Source organism: Danio aesculapii, chromosome 16 (genome assembly GCF_903798145.1).
Source record: "Danio aesculapii chromosome 16, fDanAes4.1, whole genome shotgun sequence".
NCBI lineage: Eukaryota > Metazoa > Chordata > Actinopteri > Cypriniformes > Danionidae > Danio > Danio aesculapii.
Genome location: NC_079450.1, coordinates 11,171,476 through 11,198,464, shown reverse-complemented (window position 1 = coordinate 11,198,464; position 26,989 = coordinate 11,171,476). Strand labels below are relative to the sequence as shown.

Here is a 26,989-nt window from a genome sequence, read left to right as displayed (position 1 = left end):
TTGATTTCAGGTAATATAATTTCATTTAAAAGAGAATTTAGTGATGTATATGTGTAGATGTAATTTAGTTGAATGTTTTGATTTGATTGAGTTTTGATAATGGGGTGGCACAGTGGCTCAGTAGTTAGCACTGTCGACTCGGAGCAATAAGGTCGCTGGTTTGAGTCCCAGCTGGGCCAGTTGGCATTTCTGTATGTAGTTTGTATGTTCTCCCTGTGTTTGTCCAAAGACATGCGCTATAGGTGAATTGAATTAAAACTATATTGTCCATAGTGTATGAGTGTGTGAGTGAATGAGTGTGAATGGGTGTTTCCTAGTGCTGGTTTGTGGCTGGACAGGCATCTGCTGTGTAAAACATATGCTGGAATAGCTGCGTTTACTCCGTGGCCATATTCATCCATGTAAACGCACGAACATTATAGCAGACACCCCCAAAAGCTCATTCCCAGCCACTAGACTTTTTTGACAGGGTATTCGAGAGTCATCGAGTGACATACAGGAGTTATTATTATGGATTATAGTATTTATTTATTTATTTATTTTTTTTACTTTATGGTAAAACACAAACACGGTTATGAATGTATTAAGACATATGCTTGTTCATTGTAAAAACTCATAATAATGACAAAAAAATACTAATTTGTTGATCTCCTTACTTCTGGGTGCAGCTATCCTGCATTGTGGTTGGTGTATTCTGGGAAGTTTTCTTACCTCTTGGTTTCGAGTGGGGTCCAGAAAAATCTCAGTTTGAACGGCCATTTAGCCCTTACCTTAGCCCTACGCCTTCAAGCTAAATAGAATTGGGAAGGGGAAGGGCTAAGGAGTAGAATTGGGATTCGGCCTATATGTTCGCAAACCTCCCGAATCTAGGTTCAATGGGCTGACTGCTCTACTGCAGTGGCAGGCTCAAAACTGTAGATTAGTTAGTTTAGTTTATATACTTTATGGTCCCCAGTGGGGAAATTTGTCTTGGACCCTAGGCCTGCATTTGCATACACTGAACAAAACAAACAACAACATTCATTCATTCATTCATTCATTCATTCATTCATTTATTCATTCATTTTGCTTTGGCTTAGTCTCTATTTCAGAGGTCGTCACAGCGGATCGAATTGCCAATTTTTCCAGCATATGTTTTACGCATCGGATGCCCTTCAAGCCGCAATCCAGTATTGGGAAACACCCATACACACTCATTCACACACACACACACACACACACACACACACACACACACACACACACACACACACACACACATTGGTCAGTTCAGTTTATTCAGTTCACCTATAGCGCATGTCTTTAGACTGTGGGGGAAAACGGAGCACCTGCGGGAAACCCACATCAACACAGGGGGAACATGCAAACTCCACACCAGCGACCTTCTTGCTGTTAGGTGACAGTGCTAACCAACAACAAAACAACATAAAAATTACATTCAAAGAAGAAATCAACATTTTTAAAAGTGTAATTGACGTAGGTCTGCTCACAGGCAGCCTGTTTCCCTTTGATTCCCATGACCGTCTGTACCAAATGTGCAAGCTTGGCTTTTAGATTGAACTGTAATGCTTCGAAACCACGCAGTAAAACCACAGTGAACTACGCTTTCAATTACAGCCTGGTAAAATAAAAACCCCAAAACCTGTCAATCTCCATAAAAAAATTCAGCTCAGTCACTTTTCCCCCCTTTATCTATTAGTTTTAATGTTTTAAAACTCTTAATTTACTTCTGTATTCAATTATTCATTTCGTTAATTTTCCTTCGTGTTAGTCTCTATTTTATATGTCGCCACCGTGGAATGAGCCGGCAACTACTCCAGCATATGTTTTACACAGCGGTTGCCCTTCCAGCCGCAACCCAGTATTAGGAAACACCAATACACTCATTCACTCACATACTCGTACACTACGGCCAATTTTGTTTACTCAATTCACCTATAGGGCATGTCTTCGGACTTGTGGGGGAAACTGGAGCACCCGGAGGAAACCCACGCCAACATTGGGAGAACATGCAAACTACACACAGAAACGCCAACTGATCCAGCCGGGACTTGAACCAGCAACCTTCTTGCTCTGAGGTGACAGTGCTAACCTCTAACCATCGTGTCACCTGCTTTTCTGCAGGATTTAATGTGTAATTGTGTTTTATTGTTGTAATGCACTTTGGGGAGTAGTAGGTATAACGCTGATTGATATGATTTATAACCTTCAGTTAATATTTGTAGTAATTTACAGTACAAATTGCATATTACCAATATTACACTTGCTGTAGTTTCCTTTCCATTCTTGCCACTTAAATAATATTTTAAGTATTGTGTGTGAAATTTCAATTCAGGTCTGAATGATCGTGATTTAGGGCTTTGCTATTAATCGAAAAGTAATCGGAATCGACATTCAGAATTTAAAATCGATCAAAGTTTTCCCGGTCGATTTTTTTTATTTATTTATTTTTTTTAATTACTTTCCCTACCGCATGTGTCACGTGACCCTGCTCTGTTAGCCACACTTTGCAGTCACATCTGATTATTGGACAAGTAGGAAGATGGACTTGCACTACATTGACAATGATTGTAAGCTTCGCTGTGATGCCTTGAGATGGCATACTTTTCATTATATTAAAATTATTATTTACATTAAAATATTTATTAACAGAAGATTCAAGAAATGCACTGTTTAAAATATTATAAACAGGATATACTGGAGTTGTTTTATTTAGAAGAGATACTGCTTATTTTCTACTTTTAATATGAAACTAAAACACTGAAAATAATTGTTTTTGTTTACAAAAGTGCAAGTTTTTAGGCAATGTGTGCTTTAATTTCTGTTGTTCAATGTTGATGTTCGATAAATAATCACAGATAGTAGATAGTGTGTGTGTTTACTTATTACTTACTCCAATTATTTTTAAATCAGTCATTCAGAAGTCTCTCACTTGTAATACTTGAGCATATTTACTGTACGAAACTTGTCAACTATGATTTTAAAAATTAATTATGATCTAAAATTAATCCTTCATTAATCGTAATCGAGTTAAAATGTCCAATTAATCGATTGTTTGATTTTAGGCCAATTCGCCGAGCCCGACCATGATTTATGAGTAAGTTTACTTGCTTGTTCCTCATATGAGTGGCAGTTTCCATCAGAAACTGAGCTCATGTAACTACCATCAGCACTAATTCATCCTCTGATTTCCACATCGTCTCATTCACTCATCAGATCTGGTGTCATATGCATACTATGAGCTATACATAGAGAACAGAGAGAGAGAGAGAGAGTGAGAACGAGAGAGAGAGAGTGAGTATTTCATGCATGGCTAGGTTGCTATGGGAACAAGAATTGGTCTCTCTCTTTTCCCAAAAAAGTGTCCTCGTTCCCTTCGTTTCTCCCTCGTTTTTTTTCTCTCTTTCTCTTTTCCATCCTCTCCCTTCTGTTTTTTTTTTCAATCCTCTCCGTCTCTCGCTTTTTTCTCTCTCTTTCTCCCACAGATTTTAGCACTCTCTCTTGCTCTCTCTCTCTCCCTCCCTCCTTTGCATGTTTGATACTAATGACTAATGTTTTTTTATATGATATGATACTCATATATTTGCCACAATTTTAATGATATTGACATCGATAGTCTCTGTTTTTTAAGTAGGGATGTGTGTTATCAGAAAAAGAAGGAACATTACTTAAAGGCGTCTTCTTAAATGAAGTATTTTTATAGAATATTGATACAATTATTTAAGGCTGTCAGGATATTTATTTTTTGCTAGGCGATATATTGCACTCAAATTAATAGCGATAAACGATATTATTGCCACTTTATAACTAAAAATAATACATTTTTTCAATATAGTGTAATAATTCAGGTACACTGTTTCAAAGAATGTTTTATTTTTAAGAATATTTAGGTTTGAAATTGAAACATGAAAAAAATTATCTTAAAACAAATAAGTAATAATAAAAGTATTACTAGTAGTAGCAAAAAAGTAAGTCTAAAGTTGACTTTTAATGCATCGCAGGTGCCATTTTTTTTAATAATCAGGCAGATTCCAAGACAGGACAGTTTGTTAAATGTTTGCAGCATTTTTTTAAATGCTGGTTTTTCGAGCGTGTTTAACGGCTACATCTATTTAGCTATATAATGGTACCTGTTTTTCGAGCGTGTTTAACGGCTACATCTATTTAGCTATATAATGGTACCTGTTTTTCGAGCATGTTTAACGGCTACATCTATTGAGCTATATAATGGTACCTGTTTTTCGAGCATGTTTAACGGCTACATCTATTGAGCTATATAATGGTACCTGTTTGTGAGTGTGTGCCATTTCGCACTGTCACTATATTTGCACTGGCAGATAAATACATCCGTTACAGTTAACTGTCTGGAAGACCCTGTTGAAGAAATGGGTAGGGTGGTTATGTTTTAGGTGTGATTTAAGGTTTGTTTTTTTGTTGCCACTGTTCTGAAACAAATTCGACATATCGGCTCGTTCACATTAACAGGCTCACTTTTCTCATGCGACTTGTTTATCCTAACTGACTGTAGTTTCTAAACACAAGTCAGTGGGTTCGCGTCTTGTCTTCTTCACCTCCACTGTCCGCTCTTTCACTGTCCGTGTGTGTGTGTGTGTGTGTGTGTGTGTGTGTGTGTGTGTGTGCGCAGCGTGCATGGAGATGCTGCATCCATTTTTCGGATCAGCCAAAAAAGGGAGGAGACAAATGTCATCTGCTTTCCATTTAATACAGAAACAGCACTGCAATACACTTTTGGTTTTAACAAACAGAGCTTAGAACCTGTAATTTTATTAAAAATAAAATGAAGAAACAATCAGCTGAATAAAAATAAAGTGTAAAATATTCAGTGCTATGAAAAATTCACTGTTACTACTTCTGTTGCTATTAAATTGTACAACCCATATTTGTTTTTAGCCTTATTTTCATTCATAAAATGAAATTCACTCAGCCTCATTCTCTCATAAAACTTCATATTTCATTGCTAGATGGGTCATTTTTGAAGAATTATTCAGTGCCATTTTTTTTATGGCTGGTTGTCACCACCTATTGGTTATATGATGTAACTGCTGCCTACAATTTTCATTTGAGCGTAGTTAAATGCATATGATGGTGATTTTAATCTTTACCATAACCATCAGTGGTTTTATCTAAACTATAAACTGTTATTCCAGTACTTCTGTGTGTTATTTGACTGTTTGTAACTTCATAACTAACTCAAAAGACTAAACACTGAATCTCTTTATTAATTTTTCATTTTCAGATTTGAATGCAGCGTTTCGAAGGACTAACAAACATATGCAAATCACAATCATTTATGATTTACTTTGCGTGGGTGTTGAGATCCCGATCTTTTAATGATTAATTGTGCAGCTTACACTGAATGCATTAATGCAGGCTAAAAAAGTAGTGACAGAAAACACCTTTAATAACCCACAAATTAACCAACACCTTCTAATAAACCCACCACATCTTCTTCCGTCATCATTATATTTTACAGCAAAGCCTAAATGCTCTCTTACATGTGATTTGAATGACGCAAGAGGCTATCTCTCTGTGATCGTTACAAATTTAGGATTAATCTACCAGTAAAAAAAATGGATTAATACGAGGGCCACGTGGGTTAGATCCATACGAATCACTGATCAACTGTGATCTGTTACACCAGGGTGTGAATTATACATTGACAATCAGGGGGGTCAATTTTTCGGTAATGTTAATTTGTATTAATACTTCAGTGAATCAAATGTTTGTATTTATTTCAATTACATCTAATTTATTAATAAAATGTATTTGTTTTCAGTGTTTTGAGGGATATTTATTGTGTTCTGACATACAGTATCCTCTGATTTGCTATTTCAGAGGTTACTGTAGGTCAAACTATACAAACTGTTTAGCAATTTACTTACTTTTAGGCTGCATCTAGAAACAAACAAGAATTCTATTCTACAAGAAAAGTGTCTTTTGAACACTTACGGTGTCTATGGGTGATCTAGATCTGAAATACCAACAGTAAATTTTACATTTTAAATAATTTGACATATTTCTGAACTATTTAAAACAGCAATATTCAGAAACCTACAAGACTCCCTGAAAAAATATCTCCAAAAAATATTGACGTTATTATTATTTTTTTAGTTCACTGTGAATATTCATAAAGATCTTTATGGCAACATGAAACAAAAATCGCTGAGAATTTGCTGACATTTGAGGATTTGACATTTTTGAGTTACATTTTATAAAAACACATTTAAGACTTCCTAAAATTTTCTCACAGTATTCACAAGATATACTGTCAGTTTTTGCTTTTTGTTTTTAGGAAAAGACATTTGTGTCTCTTCTGCTTTAATAATTAGCCATATTTCTAAATGACTGAAAACAGCAATTTTCAGAAACATACAAGACTCGCTGAATAAATGATATATCTGAAAAATGTTGGCATTAGTATTAGGGATGTCCTGATAAGGTTATTATTAGAGAGTCCGAGTCCTTTGATTTTGAGTATGTACCAATACCAAAAACTGATCCGATACTTTTCTAATACATAAAAAAAGAATAAAGAAGAGCAAAGAAACAGATCCAGGATGTTCCTTATTTTTTATTTAATTCACCTTTTTTAACATTTAACAGTTTGCTACGTCATCAACTTTATAATACCTCCAGACCGCAGACATACTCTGGTTGTTACTACAGTAGATCAGATACGGTTGCGGCCGGAAGTTAACAAGAATTATTTTCATTATTTATTCAATTTTCCATTAATCGTATTTCATTAATGTCAACCCCTATTCCAACCCCAATCCCAACCATCACAGTTATGTAAAAACAGTAGTTGTACCGAGTATTATTTATGTTATTTATTAAATTCCCCAATACATTTTAACCCTAAACCAAACAGTAAAGTCACAGTACTGTAAAAATATTAATTATTGTTATACATTGTCACAAAAATTATGCTATATTGATGTGCGTATCTGTAGCTTTATCCTATAGACTTTACCACATACTTGCGCTTTCCGCTTCAAGGTCCTTCCGTGTTCTACTTTGCCGGCATTTAACCAATAGCGTTGCAACAAAGTGATGTCATGTTGCTGTTTCTGTGTGAAGTTAAGAAAGAGGTCTTACTCTGTGCCACAGCATAACTATAGATGTGTTTAAAAAATTATGAGAATATATATACATATACACATATATTTGAGTCCTGATCGGGAGGTAACGTCCTATTCCGGTCGAGTCTGAAACCGCGTGATTGGGCCCGATTTCGATCACACAACTACATTGGTACAAATTGAATTTGTCTTTAAAATATAATTCATTGTCAATACACTGTTTTTAGTTTTAATGACAGATTTTGTTCAACTGAAAAAGTGATTAGAAAAACATTCATGACCCATTTAAAGTGGACAATTATGTTTATGACAGGTTTATGACAAGTTTAGTTGTCTTGATAATGTCAAGTTGTCATAACAGACGTCTAATACAATATCATTTTTGTCTATGAAGCAATGCAGATGGCATTTATTTTAACAGTGTCCTCGCAGGCCAAAATCTGAGGCAATATAAAAAGTTGCAAGCTCCTTTAAATTTTGCGCCATTTGCTTCATTTTTGTGTTAAATTCAGCGATTTCTTAAAAATTTATTAAAAAATTATGAGAATATATATATATACATATACACATGTATTTGAGTCCTGATCGGGAGGTAACGTCCTATTCCGGTCGAGTGTGAAACCGTGTGATTGGGCCCAATCACGTGATCTGATCTGGACATCCCTAATTATTATTATATTTTTTTACTGTATTGGTGTTTGTTGTAGTTTTTATTATTGTTCTTAAAGATCTTTATGGCGACATGAAAAAAATTGCTGAGCCTTTTTGACCTTTATCTAAACATTTCTGAGTTGCATTTTGTACACATTTTAAGACTTCCTAACAGTTTCTCACAATATTCACAATATACAGTATACTGTGAATTTGAAGTTCAGGAAAAGGATCCATGTCACACATTCATGTCTCTCTTGCTTCAGAAAACGCAGCTTCTCTTTAAGACGTGTGTGTGGCTGTACTCATGTTCACTTCTCCGTCACGTGACATGTGCCAGTTATATATGTCAGGGCTGTTTTAAGACAAACATCACGCAAAACAACGTAAAACATTTGAACAAATAAATATATATCATTTTAATGTTGATATTTTTGAAACGTGAGTATCGAAACTAGAGTATTGATGCGTTCGTCCCTACTCTTTTCATCCATACATCTCTCTCTGATCATCTGTCTCTTTAACACTCACTTATATTCTATTCTTTTCCTGGTTGTCATGGCGATAAGCTGGGGGTGTGTGGGTGAGAGTGAGCGAGGGAGCAAGAGAGAGAGGAAGAGAGATAGAACGAGTGAGACAGAGAGATAGAGAGAGTGAGTGTGGGTGTTTCGGAAGTGACATCTCTTGGGCTGTAACCTTGTTTCCTGTATGTAGATTTGGGGGGCGGGAGCTGTGAAGTGCAGCTACAGTGACGCCGTGTGGAGGAGTTTAGCAGGTAGATGGAGATCCAGCTATTGATCAGTGATGCACGAGTACAACCTTTCTTTCATAACTACAGCGTGGATCAGCTCATGTCGGAAAATCACCCTTTAATCTCTTTAAAGGGATGATTCTCACAAAAAAAAATGAAGCGTTGTGCTGTGAATGGGCTATATGCACAGCTAGGGTTTTCAGCCAAAGACAAACTTCCTGTGAAAGGTTTATGTGACTATTTTCAATTTCATAAGCTTTCTTTTACAACATTGATGTTGTAATGTAATTACAATACATTCAGTTAAATAGACTTAAACATTCACTTAGTTGTTCAAACGTAAAACGAGATGAAAGACAGTGTAAACTCAAGCACCGTCAGTAGCAGAAGTCTAATGCAGAAACTCCATTAAAAATACTGGGGTAAAATACATCCAACATAGCTCATTCTAAAAACGTAGCCCTATATACATTTCTGGAGATCGTGAATTATGTATCCAGAAGCACGTATGGCTGCATTTCATCTTTAAAACGAACAATACGGGTCGGTATAATGCCGTTCCTTTTCGCGCTTACCAGCTGAACGCTTACCTCAGTATGGATGGCTTTCCCACTGTTAATAGTTTGACCAGTAGCTTGACATGTACGTCGACGGACTTGAGATGGAGAAAGGAGTTGACTGATGACGAAGTTCGAGTAAAGAACAGTTCCAGAAAGCAGGTAAAGCAAAAACAGAAGCCAAAAGATAAAGCAAACAAGTAAATAACAGGGTGAGAATGTGGTCAAATATGAAAATGTGGTAAAAATCAAGACGTGGGTTTTTCTTTTTCTGGATTGCTTTTGAAAACTGGGTCCCACTTTATATTAAGTGTCCTTAACTACTATGTACTTGCATAAAAAAATAAATACAATGTACTTACTGTGCTCATAATGGATTTGAGAACACTTGAGCTCTTCAGTTCTTGAGTGGGCTAGGGTTAGGGTTATGGACAGGTTTGGTGGTATGGGTAGGTTTAAGGGTAGGTTAAGGTGCAAGGGATGGTCAACAGTGTAATTACAGAAATTAATTACACATGTATTTACATACAGGTATTTAATCAAGCATAAGTACACAGTAAATACATGTATTTACACAATAAGTACATTGTAATGAATTATTAGTTTCTGTGTAAGTACATAGTAGTTAAGGCCAGAAGGAAGAGGTGGGTCAGTCGATTGGTCAGTCAGTTGACAGCGGCCTCTGGTGGATTTAAGCAAGTACAGCAGGCATGAATAGCACTCACAAAAGAAATCTGAGATCTGAAAAAGCACACACAGCAGCCTCTGGTGGATTCGCGAAAACAAAAACTGCAAAAAAAAAAAAAACAGCTCCTAGGATGTATTTGGTGCTTTCCAGAAATGTATTTGTACTGAATGTTTTCAGGATGAACCTGGGTTGAATACATTTTAAAGACATAATTTGGAAAATGTATTTGTAGCAGTGCTTTTTGTCTGGTTCTGAGACCCACATTATATATCGTATATCAATCAGGCAATGAAGAACATAAAAATCAGATCTTAAATGTGGCAATTTTGTAATGGCATGAGGGTTCACCGGAAGCGTTTGGCTGGCTGACTGAAAATTAAAAGTCTGTGTGCAGATACCACGTTAACTTTCCCTCAGACCAGCCAATATGGCTAGTTGGCACTTTTCTTATTACTGTAAAGCATAAACAAGATTTGGTAACACTTTACTTGAATCAGTGTTCATAAGACTGTTGTGAAACCTTTATAATCATGACATGACCAGTGAGTTTATGCATGCTTATGGCAACTGTCATTAAGTGTTGTTCACTTTGTCATATTAAGTAAAAAGGATGTTTGAGATGTTTTTGTGATGACAACTTGACATGAATAAATAAATCAATGTCTTTGTCTTTGCCATAATTTTTTCTTGACCTCAACTACATTGGTACAAATTGAATTTGTCTTTAAAATATAATTCATTGTCATTACACTGTTTTCAGTTTTAATGACAGATTTTGTTCAACTGAAAAAGTGATCAGAAAAACATTCATGACAATTATGTTCATGACAGGTTTATGGCAAGTTTAGTTGTCTTGAAAATGTCAAGTTGTCGTAACAGACGTCTAATACAATATAATTTTTGTCTATGAAACAATACAGATGGCATTAATTTTAACAGTGTCCTAGCGGGCCAAAATCTGAGGCAATTTAAAAAATTGCAAGCTCCTTTAAATTTTGCGCCATTTGCTTGATTTTTGTGTTAAATTCAGTGATTTCTAAATCACTGAATTCTGGAGAAACCGCTATCACAACTGTTTGTTTTTCAGTTCTTTATACTGTAGGTCATGGAAATTCAGCTTTTTAGTCAATGAAAGCCAGGAAAAATTCTGGGAATTTCACATTTGGCTCAGAGAGGCAGCCCTGTGAAAGGAATCTTTTAGGATTCCCAATATTTTTCCCAGACAAAAAAAAAATTGGGCAAAATCAGGTGATGTGAAAAGGACTCAAAGTATTAACATCTTCTGTTTAATAGCTTTAAAGTCCGCATCAAGTGGAAACTGCGTCACAGTTTCTTGAGAAATGGAATAATAAATGAAAAAACTGTGGGCGTGGCTTGTTTTATATTTCGAGCTTTTTGTCAAAATGGACAGTTAGTGGTGTGGTTATGTATGTTAGCCATGCCCAATACCCAGACTGATGTAGTCTAAGAATTTAACTGCAAACAAACAGCAAGTGCATTTTCAGGTTTTAATTAAAGATTACAAGAACAAAGAATTTTTTTTCTTAATGACATGCACAGATGAATTGTTCACCACAAAGCTAGCAATATGAGTTAAAAAAAATCTTTTGATTTTACATGTACTTCAGAATGGTGTGGTTATACCAACAGCATTTAGAAACCCATGTTAAATAGCAAAGCAATGACCTCTTGGTGGGAATATTGGTTTCTGTAAACATAACTTATTCAGTCATTTTAAAGTCCAGTTAGAATCATTCTCAACCATATACAGCGGGGAAAATAAGTATTAAACACCTTATATTTTTTCCTAGGAATAATATTTCTAAAGGATCTGTTGACAAGGAATTGAACCAAATAATACGAACGTAAAAAATAAAATAAAAAAAATCTGAAAAATGAGTTTTGTAATAGCAATGAAATGACACAAGGAGAAAGTACTGAACTACCAAATCTTGATGGTTCTGTGGGTCTCGTCTATCAAATCTGATCTTTATTTTGTATTTCTATTGGATTCAAGTCAAGTGATTGGCTTGGGGATTTGGCAGCTTGATTTTCTTTCTCTGAAAGCATTTGAGAGTTTCCTTGGCTCTGTTTTGGATCATTTTCTTGCTAAAATGTCCACCCTGGTTTCATCCTCATCATCCTGCTAATGTAGATGTTGGACTGAAGCAGCTAATATTCATTTACACTGAGGAAGGGCAGAGGGTTGCTAAAGAACTACTGAGAGATTTCTGCTACTGTCTGCTCTTTCACTGCCTTTCTACACCTACCTTTCTTCATGTGTTCAATGCTTTTTCCCAAAGCAGCTTCTTATATCAGTGCTTGCTTGGTGTTTGTTATTGCTGAATATCGCTGAAAGACCTGAGCTGCAGCCTGTATTCACTTTCCCTCCTCTATATATGTACTCCATGCCAAATATTGTCTACTTGTATCTATTTGAATTTCTCCAAATGAGAAGCGAAGCAGGTGATACACTCAGTAAATGTCCTGAGCTATTTAAGAGCATCCTCTGAGCGATAACATTTTGTTCCTGCTCCTGCCGGATGACACATTCATGCCTTTTAAAGTCCATTATGATGTAAGGTCACATGTCCATCGCGCTGCATGAACACAGAAATGCTTTTGTGCATGAATCAAAGCGTGCTCTTTCAGTGCACTCGAGTCTACTGTACGACAGACTATTGACATCAGCTAATGCCACACACACAGATATATGACTATAAACCACACATCTACTATCTTTTCTGTGCGCGACCATCCCCTGGGCATCTGTGCGATTATTTTTAGCCCTGTTTGGAATGCAGCGATGTGAATAATCAGTGTTTCTCCTTGTTGGTCTGCATAATGACAATGTGAGACTGACCCATCCGTGGCCCGTTCCTCATGTTCACGGCACACATCAGCCCGCCAAAAGAATAGTAACACCCTCTCGGAAGTGTGTTAGTCAATGACACCCAGCGTTTGTGATGGAGAACATGAAGAGGCGCCTAAAGCGTTTGTGTCTGAGATGTCAGAGGCCGTTTAGGAGGATAACTCGGGCATTCATTTGATGATCTGCTGCAAGGAGATGGCTTTGAAGAACAAATTTAATTTAACAAAGCAAAACAGTTACTGTACTCTGTGAAGTCCTTGTGTAATCAAAATTTATGATGTTTGTTTTGCTGGCACACATTGTTGTTTTTTAGGTAAACAATTAATCTCTGTGTTAATCCACTGAAAAAAAAAATTGTGTTGGTTATCTTCAATCAAAGTCTGAGGATTTGTTTTTGCCTTTGTAGTGGTGGTCAAGTTTGTTGCAACCCAGGCTCACTATGGATATGTACCCCTGTATACATTTCTGGAGAGAGCAAAATACGTCCTAGGAGGTATGTTTTTTTCAACCTAGGCTCATTCTGTTTACATACCCTTATATGCATTTCTGAAGAGAGCAAAATGCATCCCAGAATCTACGGGGGGGTTTTTTTCAGTTTTTGTTTTCACGAATCCACCAGAGGCCACTGTGTTTGCTTTTTCGGATCTCAAATTTTTCTCGCAAGTGCCATCCACGCCTGCTGTTCTCACGCAAATCCACCAGAGGCTGCTGTCGACTGACTGTCTACTAACTGAATGACTTGACTGTCTGACCAATCAACTGACCCACCCTTCCCCTTCCTTAAACCCAACCAAGTTTTAAAAAGCACAGATTGACCAGCGACCACCCACTTCTCTAAACCCAATCGCAGTGTTTTAAAAAGCAATCCAGAAAAAGAAAAGCCCTCGCCTGATTTTTACGACGTTTTCAGATTTTACCTCATTCTCACCCTGTTATTTTTTAGCTTTTGTTTTTTTCTGACCAGCTTTCTGAAACCATTCTTCATCGGACTTGAACCCTATTGTCGCAGTCAGCTATGCGTCTCAAGTCCGCCGACGTACATGTCAAGAAAGAAAAAACAAGAAAAAAAACGGCATCATACCGCCCCGTAGCGTTCGTTTTCAAGATGAAATGCAGCCATTCGTAGCTCTGGCTACATAATTCACGATCTCCAGAAATGTATATAGGGCTATATTTTCAGAATTAGCCTATGTTGGTTTTTTGCAGTTTTTGTTTTCGCAAATCCACCAGAGGCCACTGAATCTCTCACGAGTGCCATTCACAACTTCTCTTCTTGCATAAATCCCCTAGAGGCCACTGTCGACTGACCGACCGACGCATACCCCCACCCCCACCCACCCCCATCCCTAAACCTAACCGACAGTGTTTTCAAAAGCAATCGAGTAAAAGAAAAGCCCTCGCGGCCACCTGATTTTTATCGCATTTTTTGATCTTACCACATTCTCACCCTGTAATTTACTTGTTTATTATATTTTTTTTCTTTTGTTTTTGTTTTACCAGCTTTTTGAAACCTTTCTTCGCTTGACTCAAACCCCTTCATCACAGTCAACTCCTCTTTGCGTCTTAAATCCGCAGACATACACGGCGAGCCACTAGACAAACTGGTAACAGCGAAAAAGACGTCCACACAGAGGAAATCGATTAGCTGATCGAAGAAACAGAAGCTGTCAGCGGTGTCATAGCATCCTGTATTATTCATTTTAAAGACAAAATGCACCCACACGTACCTCTGGCTACATATTTTGTTCTCTCCTGAAATGTATACGGGGCTACGTATTCACAATGAGCCTGTGTTCTTTTGATGGCTTAAGCCACAATATCTTTAACCACGGCCCATTTACCGTAAGTTTGCTATGAGGGAATGATGTGCAAAAAGAAAGCCCCGCCCCTTCTTAATATTCAGTATCAGGTGGAAGTATATCAACATACTGAAATTAAAGTCTCAGCAACTTCCAGTTCATGCAGATTTTAACACAGGATCTGCCAGAATTATGTAACTAAAATAGCCATATTAGTCATACTGACCTATCACATTTAAGACATATTGTCATGTTAAGGACTCAATATTAATATTTATACTTTTAAAAATTTGGTTTTATTGCTTCTTTTATCTTCAATTGTAAGTTGCTTTGGATAAAGGCATCCGCTAAATGAATAAATATAAATGTAGAAGTGTAAAATTTTGTAAGATTTCGGAAGTGTCTGTGAAGTTTCAGCTCAAAATATCCATCAGATCATTTATTATACCCTGCTGAAAATTATGAATTTAGGGGGCAAAATAAAATGTAGCTGTTCTTGGGACAGATCTCTTAATCTCAGTTTCTTAGCAAATCTTGTTCTGTTGACATGATTAAATGCATTACATGTTTATATGCTCCTGTCAATCAATTTGGTTGGCAGAGAATACCGCACTCCTAAGTCACGTTTTGGTGGACCTTAAAGTCACTGGGATTTTGAGTCCTATTTTAAATTAAAAATTAAAATAGGGACTTATTGTGTTTATATCACTCCAGTACGACTGTGGACACATTATACCTACACACAGTTCTGTTCAAAAAGTTTCCAAAAGTTGATTTTGCATCATTGGTGCCCTTTATACAACACAGGCTCAATGTTAATACATAGCCACTTATACATTTCTGGAGAGATCGAAATTATGTAGCCAGAGGTACGTATGGCTGCATTTTGTCTTTAAAACGAATGCTACAGGGCAGTATGACGCCACTGATGGCTTCTGTTACTTTTAGCAATACCAGCTGACTGCTTACTGTTTATTTTACTTGTTTTGCCCAGTGGCTTACTGCGTATGTCAGAGAACTTGAGACGCTGAGAGGAGTTGACCGCGATGTTGCATTTCTAGTCCGATGAAGAACAGTTCCAGAAAGCAGGTAAAACAAAAAGCAAAAAAATAAATAAACAAGTAAATAACAGGGTGAAAATATGTTTGGATCGGAAAGCGTGGTAAAAATCAGGCAGCTGCGAGGACTTTTCTTTTTCTGGATTGCTTTTGAAAACACTGTCGGTTGGGTTTAGGGAAGGGGTGGGTGGGTGTATCGGTCAGTCAGTGGCCAGCAGCCCCTGGTGGATTTACACAAAAAGAGCAGGTGCGAATGGCACTCGCGAGAGAAATTTGAGGTCTGGAAAAGCGTAAACAGCGGCCTCTGGTGGATTTGCCAAAACAAAAACTGCAAAAAAATACCTGCTGGAACATATTTCGCTCTGTCCAGAAATATATGCAGGGGTGTTCATTCATAATGAACCTGGGTTGCCTTTATAGGAACATGATTGAAACTCTACGATCATTTTTGAGTGATATGCTTATGGTCTAATCTGATTCAATGATTTATTTAAGCTAAAGTGCTTCTGCCGAACCTATAGATTGTCCGAATAGATTCAAAATGGGTAAAACTCGACTGTTTAACACTATGGGAGGTTTTAAAATGAGCCAATGTTCATCAAAGTGGAGTGTTCCTCTAAGTCACTTCATAAATGTCATATTCTTTGTCATGAAGTCTTTACTTATTGTCATGAGGGGTTTTTTACATGCTGGCGAGTGGCGTTGAACAGACCAGCGCTGGGCAGCTCCTCCAGCTCTCCAGGACTTGTTGTCAGGACGGAGCTGGATGTGACAGGCTATTTCCATGGCGGAAGAGATTTCGGCTGGCTCTGTGTCAGCCGAGAGCCCAGTGCGCAGCAGAAACCGTGTCGCGTGGCCCAGCGGTGGGATTCGCCTCACAGCAGCAGAGCAACACTGTGTTTGCTTTGTTTGCTATAGTCACTTCATGGCCAACTGTCATGTCAAAGGAAGCTCAAAGTGCAGAGAAACGGCAAGGTTGTGGGTTCAATTCCCAGGGAAGCTGAGAGCTGATCAGATCTGTACTTGTACTCTAGTCACTTCGGATAAAAGCATCTGCAAAATGTATGAATGCTAATTTAAATGGGTAGTTCACCATAAAATAAAAATATAAAAAGTTCTACACTGTTTAGTGCGCTTTAGTAATACTTAAACTTTTATTTATTCATTTTTTATTATATATACAGTTGCAATCAGAATTATTCAACCCCCTGAATTATTAGCCCCCCCGTTAATTTTTTTCCCCAATATGTGTTTAACGGAGGGAACATTTTTTCAACACATTTCTAAAAATAATTTATGCTGAGCAAGGAAATGTTTACAGTGTGTCTGATAATATTTTTTATTCTGGAAAATGTCTTATTCGTTTTATTTCGGCTAAAATAAAAGCAGTTTTAAAAAATGTTAAAACCATTTTAAGGTCAACATTATTAGCCCCCTTAAGCTATATTTTTTCCGATAGTCTACAGAACAAACCACTGTTATACAATAAATTGCCTAATAACCCTAACCTGCCTAGTTAACCTAGTTAACTTAGTTAAGCCTTTAAATGTCACTTTAAGCTGTATAGAAGTGCCTTGAAAAATATCTAGTCAAATATTATTTATTGTCATCATGGCAAAGATAAAATAAATCAGTTATTAGATATGAGTTATTAAAACTATTATGTTTAGAAATGTGTTGATCAAATCATCTCTCTGTTAAACAGAAATTGGTGAAAAAAATAAGGGGGCTAATAATTTGGGAGGGATAATAATTCAGAGAGACTTCAACTGTGTGTGTGTATATATGTGTGTGTGTGTGTGTGTGTGTGTGTGTGTGTATGTGTGTGTATATATATATGTATATATGTGTTTCCTTCCTAATCTGCAACTGCCTCTCTGGCTATACCACTAACTGTGCCCTCTCTCTCTCTCTCTCTCTCTCAAAAAATAAATAAATAAATAAATAAATAAATAAATTAAAAAAAAAAAAAATTTTTACTAATGCTTTGCTTCTTTGACTTTACACACCTGAAACTTGTCTATAGCACTTGTTCACTGCTGCTCTTATAGTTGTGTGAATTGCTTCCTTGTCCTCATTTGTAAGTCGCTTTGGAAAAAAGCGTCTGCTAAATGACTAAATATAAATATAAATATAATATATATATATATATATATATATATATATATATATATATATATATATATATATATATATATATGTATATATATATGTATATATATATATATATATATATATATGTATATATATATATATATATATATATATATATATATATATATATATATATATATATATATATGTGTGTATATATATATATATATATATATATATATATATATATATGTGTATATATATATATACATGAGCAATTCCAGTGTTATGGATGTGACATTTGCAGTAAAATCTCCTCAAAACATAAATTTACAGAGGAAGTATATGTTAACATTAAATTGGAACATCTTTTTATATTTTTCAAAACAACTAGGCACAGAGTTATGGAAGTTATGGGAAAAATATCAATTTGTAAACATTTTTATATTTTAAATGAGGAAAATAAACATGCGTTAGGGATGTGACAAAAAAAGTTAGCGAGTTTACAGTATACAACATACTTTGTAGAAATTCTGTGAATTAAACTGCACAACCCAAAAGAAACGATGCTAATCAAAAGGATAAGAGTTGGATCACTATAGAACAAACATGATTGATTTTATTTGATTTTGCATTTATGAGGAAAAAGCTTCGTTATGGATGTGACAGATGTGAAATTGCCACTTGTGTGACTTTAGTAAATCAAATATAATTGTTTGAAAACACTGACAATGGCATTTTTGAGTATTTTTAAAGCACTATAAAATACAAGCCTACACAAAAAACGCAAAGGTGTGTGTGTGTGTGTATGTTTGTTGTATATATATATATATATGCATTTTTGTTTAATTTAATAATAATGGGAATTGACTTTTAGATTTTATATTTCCATTTATATTTTATTTTGTTTTATTTTATATGTTTAGGAATTTTGTTTTGTGCTTTGGTTATTGTTATTATTGTTAGTAGTTGTAGGATTTACTCCTATAGTGTTTACATTTACTTTATTTATTTGTTTTATCTATTTCTTTTATTTTATTAGGAAACAGCTGTATTATGTTTTATATATTTTATCTTTCATTTTGTTTTGTTTTGTTTTGTTTCATTTTCATTCATTCAATTATTTTCCTTTGGCTTAGTCCCTTTATTCATCAGCGGTTGCCACAGCGGAATGAACCGCCAACTTATCCAGCATATCTTTTACACAGCGGATGCCCTTCCAACTGCAACCCAGTACTGGGAAGCACCCACGCATTCAATTTACCAATAGCACATGTCTTTGGACTGGGGGGGAGAGTGGAGCACCTGGAGGAAACTCACGCCAACACAAGGAGAACATGCAAACTCCACACAGAAATGCCAACTGACCCAGCCAGGACTCGAACCAGAGACCTTCTTGCTGTGAGGTGACAGTGCTAAACACTGAGCCACCATGTTGCCTTTTATTTTATTTTGTTATTTGATTAAGGAAGCATGAAAGCCCATGCCTAAACATTGGAAAGTGAGCAGATGAGTTTGTCCAATTTCAGATGAATTATCCATAACAGCTACGAATTTCAATGAGATGGTATCATGCAGTGTTTATCTGAAAGCAACTGCACTTCCTTTTCCATTTGCAGAAGACATTTCTTCCCTCCATCTCAGAAATGCAAAAATAAAAAAAATAAAAAAGTCCACTTGTCCATGCATAAATTCAAGCAAACATACGGCTGCATAAGTCCAGTGATCTGTTTGTTGAGTGCCTTTCCCTGTTGTTCTGGAGTGCTTGGAGGAAATTTGACAAATGTGTGTGTGTGTGTCTGGACAGAAGCGTCCGGTGCCCGTCCAGCATCCCTCTGATGCTGCCACCATCTGTCAGTGCTCTTTCTGATTGGCTGGCGGTTCAGAGGGTAGAGACTCATGCAATGGGAGGACGCCGGGGCACAATGTCCACTCCGAGCTGTGTTTTTTTTTAGAGAAAGATTGTGAGGTATATCCTGCAGTAAGTTTTGTAGAAGAGCAGGGATGAGGTTTAAAAAAAAAAGTCAAAGGACGCAGTATTCGCTTTATTGCTTTTGTCTTGGCTGACAGGTCCAGGGCTGAATGTGTGACAGCTTTACAGCTCGGTCTTAAACCTGATGAACCCTCAGTGCTGTACAGTAGCTTCAGTTTCGACATTTCAATAGTGAAAAAGTCTGTTTGTTCTGTTTATAAGCAGCCGAGAACTCATTATCCCCACAAGTATAGCAATACCTGTAAATTTTGACCTTTTTTCATCCCCTTAAGGAAAATGCTCCATAAATCATACAGAATGAAGTATTTTAAAAATGTAAAAGTGCAAATTGGGTGGCACGGTGGCTCAGTGGTAAGCACCCCCCCCTGCTTTATTCAAAGTCCAAAAATGTAACTATTTAATGTCAACAAAACTGAAAAAAACGTTTTTTTTTATAGATACTAAAATAACACAGAATTACTATTAAACTTTTATTTTGTAAAACACTTTTATTTAAAGTACAAGAATTAAACAATGCCAAAATTTTTTATTCAAGGTACAAAAATAAACAACAAAACTGAAAATAGAACTAATTTATTGATACTAAAATGAAACGAAATCACAATTAAACTTTTATTTTGCCAAACACTTTTATTTACAGTACAAACATTGCACTATTTAATGTAAACAAAAATATATATATTTCAGTGATACTAAAATAACACGAAATCAAAATTAAACTTTTATTTTGCCTAACAGATTTATTGAAAGTACAAAAGAGTACTACTTAATGTCAACAAAACTGAAAAAAGATATCATTAAAACTGAAATAACACCAATTTACAGTGAAAGTTTTATTTTGCCTAACAATGAAATTAAAAATGCAAAATTTGTGCTATTGTCAACAAAACTGAAAAAAATCATTGATATTAAAATAACAGAATTAAAATGAAACTTTAATTTTGCCAAACAATTTTATTAAGTTTTTTATTAAGTACAAAAATGTTACTATTTAATGTTAACAAAACAAAACAAAAAAACTTTTCACTGATGCTAAAATAACACAGAATTAAAATAAACTTTTATTTTGCCTAACTCTTTTATTCAAAGTACAAAAATTTTACTTTTTAAGGTCAACAAAACTGAAAAGAAAACTTTTTTGTTGATACTAAAATAACAGAATCACAATTAGACTTTTATTTTGACAAACCATTTTTGTTCAAAGTACAAAAATAAACAACAAAACTGAAAAAAACTATTTCATTGATACTAAAATAACATGAAATCAAAATTAAACTTTTATTTTACCAAACACTTTTATTCAAAGTGCAAACACTGTATTATTTAATGTCAACAAAATAAAAAAAACTTTTCCTTTGATACTAAAATCACAATGAAACTTTTCTTTTTCCCAAACACTTTTATTTACAATTAAAATAGTAAATTATTAAAATTATTAAAATTGTACTATTTAATGTCAACAAAACTATATAAAAAATATTGATGCAAAAAAAAAAAACAACAAAACTGAAAAAAATTGTAGATACTAAAAACTTTTATTTTGCCAAACACTTTTATTTAAAGTACAGAAAATGTAACTATTTAATGTCAACAAAACTGAAAAAAAGTTTTTTATCGATACTAAAATAACACAGAATTACAATTTTTATATTTCGTAAAACGTTATTTATAAGTACAAGAATTGTACTTTTTAATGTCAACAAAACTGAAAAAAAAATTATTGATTCTAAAATAACAGATTGAAAATGAAAATTTTATTTGGCAAATACTTTTATTGAAAGTAAAAAAATGTTACTATTTAATGTCAACAAAACTGAGCAAAAAACGATTTCATTTATACTAAAATAACACAGAATCAAAATTAAACTTTTATCTTGCCATATACTTTTATTCAAAGTACAAAAATAAACAACAGAACTGAAAATAGAACTATTTCATTAATACTAAAATAACACAGAATCACAATTAAACTTTTATTTTGCCAAACACTTTTATTCAAGTGACTTGCATTGCATGAGCTTCCTTGGCTTTTCTGCACAAATGTTTGCCAACAGCTCCACACACTGCTCAAATGGTGGAAATTCAGGTCAGACCTCATAGACTGTAAAGCAGCTGGAATAAAAGTGTCGTTCTTAGCATTTCTTTTAACTCTCCTTTCTCCTGTTCTCCTGCAGATGCGAGGTATGCCGTTCCCCCGTCCTACAGACCCCAGCCGTCGTTCGCTGCTGCTCCGTCATACGAGCAGGCCGACTGGAATCCTCGTCTGGGTGTGATCAGTGGAAATCAGCTCTACATGTTGGACCAGGAGGAGGTACCCTTAACCCCTACCCCTAAACCCTAATTCTTAACCCCTGATCCTAACCCTAACCTCCAGCACAATATTACATTAATAGTTTATACACACACGCATATACATATATAGGCCTGTCATGATTAGTAATTTGCCTGTATTTATAAAATGACTGTACAACAGCATATACAGTTGAAGTCAGAATTGTTAGCCCTCCTGAATTAATAGCCCCCTGTATATTTTTCCCCAATTTCTGAATATTTTTTTATATTTTACTAGAAATATTTTACTAAATATTTTACTAGATATTTTTCAAGATACCAGTATTTAGCTTAAAGTGACATTTAAAGGCTTAACTAGGTTAAAATTAGGGTAATTAGGCAAATCTTTGTATAATGATAGTTTGTTCTGTAGACTATCGAAAAAAAATAAATAAGAGGCTTGGCTAATAATTTTGACCTTAAAATGGTTTTTAAAAAATGTCTCCAGAAGAAAAGATATTATAGGAAATACTGTGAAAAATTCCTTGCTTTGTTAAACATTTGTTAAACAAAGAAAAAAAAAAATTCAAAGGAGGCTAAAAAATAATTCTGACTTCAACAGTATATAGGCATGAACACATTCATCGGATAAAAAATTAGATGTAATTGTCCTTGCAAAATGTTTTTGGTAACACTTTATTTTGATGGTCCATTTGAGTATTAGTGGATTGTCTGATTAATATCTGTTGATACTGCTCCTTCAACAGAAATTTAGCTGACTGTAAGAAACTTTGCAAGCACGTGTCAACATACACTAACCCTAACCCTATTTCCAACCTAACTGTATACTTATATGCTATTAAGAATTAGTTGCATGTAGATGCAATCCGCTTGTTAAGTGTGATGTCATGCGAAGCGGCTTCCGGGTCCAAGTGCTATATCAAACTGTATGGGGAGACTCATCAAATAGTAATAATAAACGTTTACAAAACAATGTAAGGACTTTCGAGAATTACGATCGCAATATATATATATATATATATATATATATATATATATATATATATATATATATATATATATATATATATATATATATATATCCATGCCTAATATCCAATTGCTAGAAAGTGATTAATTTTTTTAAAATTGTTGCAATTTTGGTATTTGTGATGCAGCATGTCAAGAGACTGTTGTGTAAGCAATAATTTTATATAAAATTCACTTTAAAGTGTGATAGGACTAAAAAGTGGTCACAAATAAATATGTTCTCAATTCAAATGAGTAGCGGCTTGAACCCAAAACAGTATTAAATACGTCACGACTTAACAAGCGGATGAAACTTAAATTCAACAAACAGACCATCAAAATAAAGTGTGGCAATGTTTTTAACATTATTCGTGAATCGTTACTTCTTCTGGGAGTGGACTGCAGATTTTAAACAGAGCTCATTTGCACACCTTCTTCTAAACCATGTAAACAATTCATCTTCTCTTGACCTGTTAGTAAGCCTTGTTTGTAAAAGAGTTCACTGAACTTGCCGACACCTCCAGTGGAGATGAGATGAGATAAGCTGCACAATCAGATAAAATGTTGAAGACATCAATTTTTATGTAAACATGATGGATGATATATATATATATATATATTACATCACCAAAAATTATTTTAGGTCATCATGTCCATATATCGCCCGATGTATTGATATACATATATTTCCATATTATATTTTATTCCATATTATATTTCAACATTCCAATAGTTATTTTATTACAATAATATTATTCTATAGTAGTGTAATATGTGTTTATATAATATTGTAATAATTAACATAAATTAATTTTTTTATATATATATATTACAAGAAATAATGTAACAGTAATATATATATATAATGTACAATATCTATACAGTATATATATATATATATATATATATATATATATATATATATTCAATATACAGTATATAACAATAATGTAAATATATATATTTATTTATTTTAGCTTCAACTTCATATTATTATTATTATTATTATTATTATTAGTAGTAGTAGTAGTAGTAGTAGTAGTAGTATTCATTCATTCATTCATTCATTCATTCATTTTTCATCAGGCTTAGTCTCTGATTTATCAGAGGTCGCCACAGTAGAATGAAACGCCAACTATTCTAGCATATGTTTACGAAGCAGACGCCCTTCCAGTCGCAACCCAGTGGAAAAATTTTATTATTATTATTATTTTATTATTATTATTATTATTATTAATAATAATATTATTATTAGACATGTGCGGTATGCCCATTTTAGTCTCATTATTGAAGTGCAGTACATGTAAATGCCTTAATCAAACTATTACCGTCCTGTAGAATTTTCACCGCATTTTTCGACAGGATATTCTATACACACACGGCCATTGGACACCCTGCACCTACCGAGTCTGTGAAGGACCATTGACACCTGCATCATGAAATGCAGTTTTTTCCCCATGTGTCGTGCACTATCAAATTTCATTAAAGCAACACTCTTCCAGCAGTTCATACTCTCATCCAATATCTCGTTTGTAACAGCGGCATGTATGAAATGCTCCTGAATGAAAGTGAAAGTGATAACTGCAGTTGAAGTGGACAAATGAAAAATGAAACACCCGTAAATGCATGAAACTTCGGAGAAAGTGTGGATAGCGTGGTGACGCAATGACGATAATCAATGTGCTGTAACATGTAAAACGGGATCATGAATGGAACATTCAAAAAGCAACTCATGTAAACACCATCATCTTATTATTTTCTTAATCGGATTAAGGCAAATAATTGAATTACTGTTGTGTAAACGTAGTTATTGTTTATTATCCATCTTATACTGTATTCCTAATGAATTATAAATCAGATTGACAAATGAAAACGTTCATTTATCCCATCCTTGTTTTCCAGAGAGTATAAAATGATCGCTGGTAGAGATGTTCTTAATTATTTTAGTTAAATGTTCCCCATTAAATGAAAAACTGCACATCTTACAGAAGTTGCTCAAGTATATATTTTTCTCATTAATCCCACTGACCCGTAGCTTGTATTGGACATGGGTAGAGATGTGGATCAGGTCTCTAGAGTCTCTGGCGTCCCGTTTAAATGCAGCCATTTTGTTGCATGTTCTGATAAGGCCACACTTTAAATAGATGTGAATGAGTGCTGACAGGCTAATGGCTGATGAGCACCATCAAATATTCATGCCTGTCACTCATCAGCTGCAGGGGACAGTGTGCGTGTGTGTGTGAGAGAGAGGGTCTTCATTCAGGTCCTGTAGTGAATGACAAGCGTCTCCTCTGTACAGACGTCTGCAGGACCACATGCTTTTTTTTAATGGTTTCAGAAGCCACTAAATTTATTTTCAATCAATGTATTTTGTCTGTCTGTCTGTCTGTCTGTCTGTCTGTCTGTCTGTCTGTCTGTCTGTCTGTCTGTCTGTCTGTCTATCTATCTATCTATCTATCTATCTATTGTTCATCTGTCCATCCATCCATCTAGCTATCTATTGTTCATCTGTTCCATCCATCCACACACCCACCCATCCATCCGTCCACCCATCCATCTAAATATCTATCTATCTATCTATCTATCTATCTATCTATCTATCTATCTATCTATCTATCTATCTATCTATCTATCTATCTATCTATCTATCTATCTATCTATCTATCTATCTATCTATCTATCTATCTATCTATCCTACCTGACAAAAGTCTTGTCGTCGATCCCAGTTGTGAGAGCAGCAAATAATAACTTGACTTCGAGTTGATCATCTGTCTGTCCGTCCGTCCGTCCGTCCATCTATCATCTATTGTTACAAATCTAGCATTATTTTATTGATCTATCATTTACAAAAAAATCACTTATTTAATTTAATTAACTTCATTAAAAAGTTGTTTAAAATATTTTTAAAAGTATGCTTATGCTGAATATCTTACAGTAATGCATACGACCTGATTTGACATTTTCATTTAACACAACGACATTTGTAAGTTACTTTAAATGCAATTCTATACATTATAACATTTAAGCCCTCATTGAAAATCACATGCAATCATGTACACTCAAAGAATATTTCTTGCTGTTTATTCAAACTACCTGTTTAAAAAAAGCTGAATCAACACAGTTCTTGAGGGTTTCTTTACGTCAACTTGATTATTTTATGTTCAATTTACCTAAATTTGCAGAAACAGTTTAGTTACTTCATGAAGATTTGTGGAATTGTGTGTAACCGAGCATTTTTTTTTTGCAATGCACTGTATGTTAACGACACGGATGATAAAAACGCAGTGTTGTATTGCTCTGTCCGCTATCACCCTTCAGAGGGCGTCAGAGAGTCATCAGTGATTTACTGCCCTGTCATTAGATTTTAACTGATGTGCAGTGACAGGCTGACAGCGTCCCCGGACCGACCGCACACACCAGCGCGCAAATGAACGCTCTTCGTGCCGTCCGGGCCTCCGTGACACCGCGTTACGCAAGGCAGCCCAGAGCGAGGCTTCTCCGGCTGCGAGTGGGCGGCTGCCGTTCTCGGATCTGCCCGGGAGTCACGTGCTGCGCTTCAGTTCGTCTCTCCGAGGTGTCACGGTAAATAAAGTGGTTAGTGTGGAGCTGACGGTGTGACTGAACACGACGAGTCCTCCAGAAGAGTCTGTTTGAACTGGAGGAAAGAATTATGTAATGGATTGTGTCGCGTAAAGATGTGAAATGGGTTTGACGGTCTTTGGTTGAATTCTCATTGCGCGCAACAGTGCCTGCCCTCCCCATTGAGATTTTTGAAGTGAATTTGCTTAAGAGCAACGAACCAAAACAAGCCAGCTATGAGGACAGTCACAAGATGGCAAACTTGGATTTGTAGCCAAATATTGTACAAAATACATGCTTGTGTAATAGCTGTAATGAGGAAGAAATGCTGCCTTCAAGCATTGAGATTAAATAACCACAATAAAAACAATGATTGAATTTTTTTTTTAGTTTTACAGTTAATTATTTTATTTTATATAAGAGAATAAAATCAACCAGATGCAAGGTGAATCACAACATTGGAGTTGATGTATGGATAAATTAATAACATAACATAAAATAACATAATAAATAAATAATTTCTTAATAAACATAAAAACAATAA

At 35.1% G+C, this 26,989-nt stretch overlaps 1 protein-coding gene across 1 annotated transcript in view; it reads left to right on the top strand.

The window, feature by feature from the left end:
• The window catches only part of syngap1b (synaptic Ras GTPase activating protein 1b), a 297,039-nt gene that overhangs the window by 39,559 nt on the left and 230,491 nt on the right, over positions 1-26,989 (top strand). Inside the window, exon 2 of the mRNA XM_056475755.1 lies at positions 21,741-21,877. Within this exon, the coding sequence (XP_056331730.1) occupies positions 21,741-21,877 (137 nt within the window). The remainder of the gene's footprint in view (positions 1-21,740; positions 21,878-26,989) is intronic.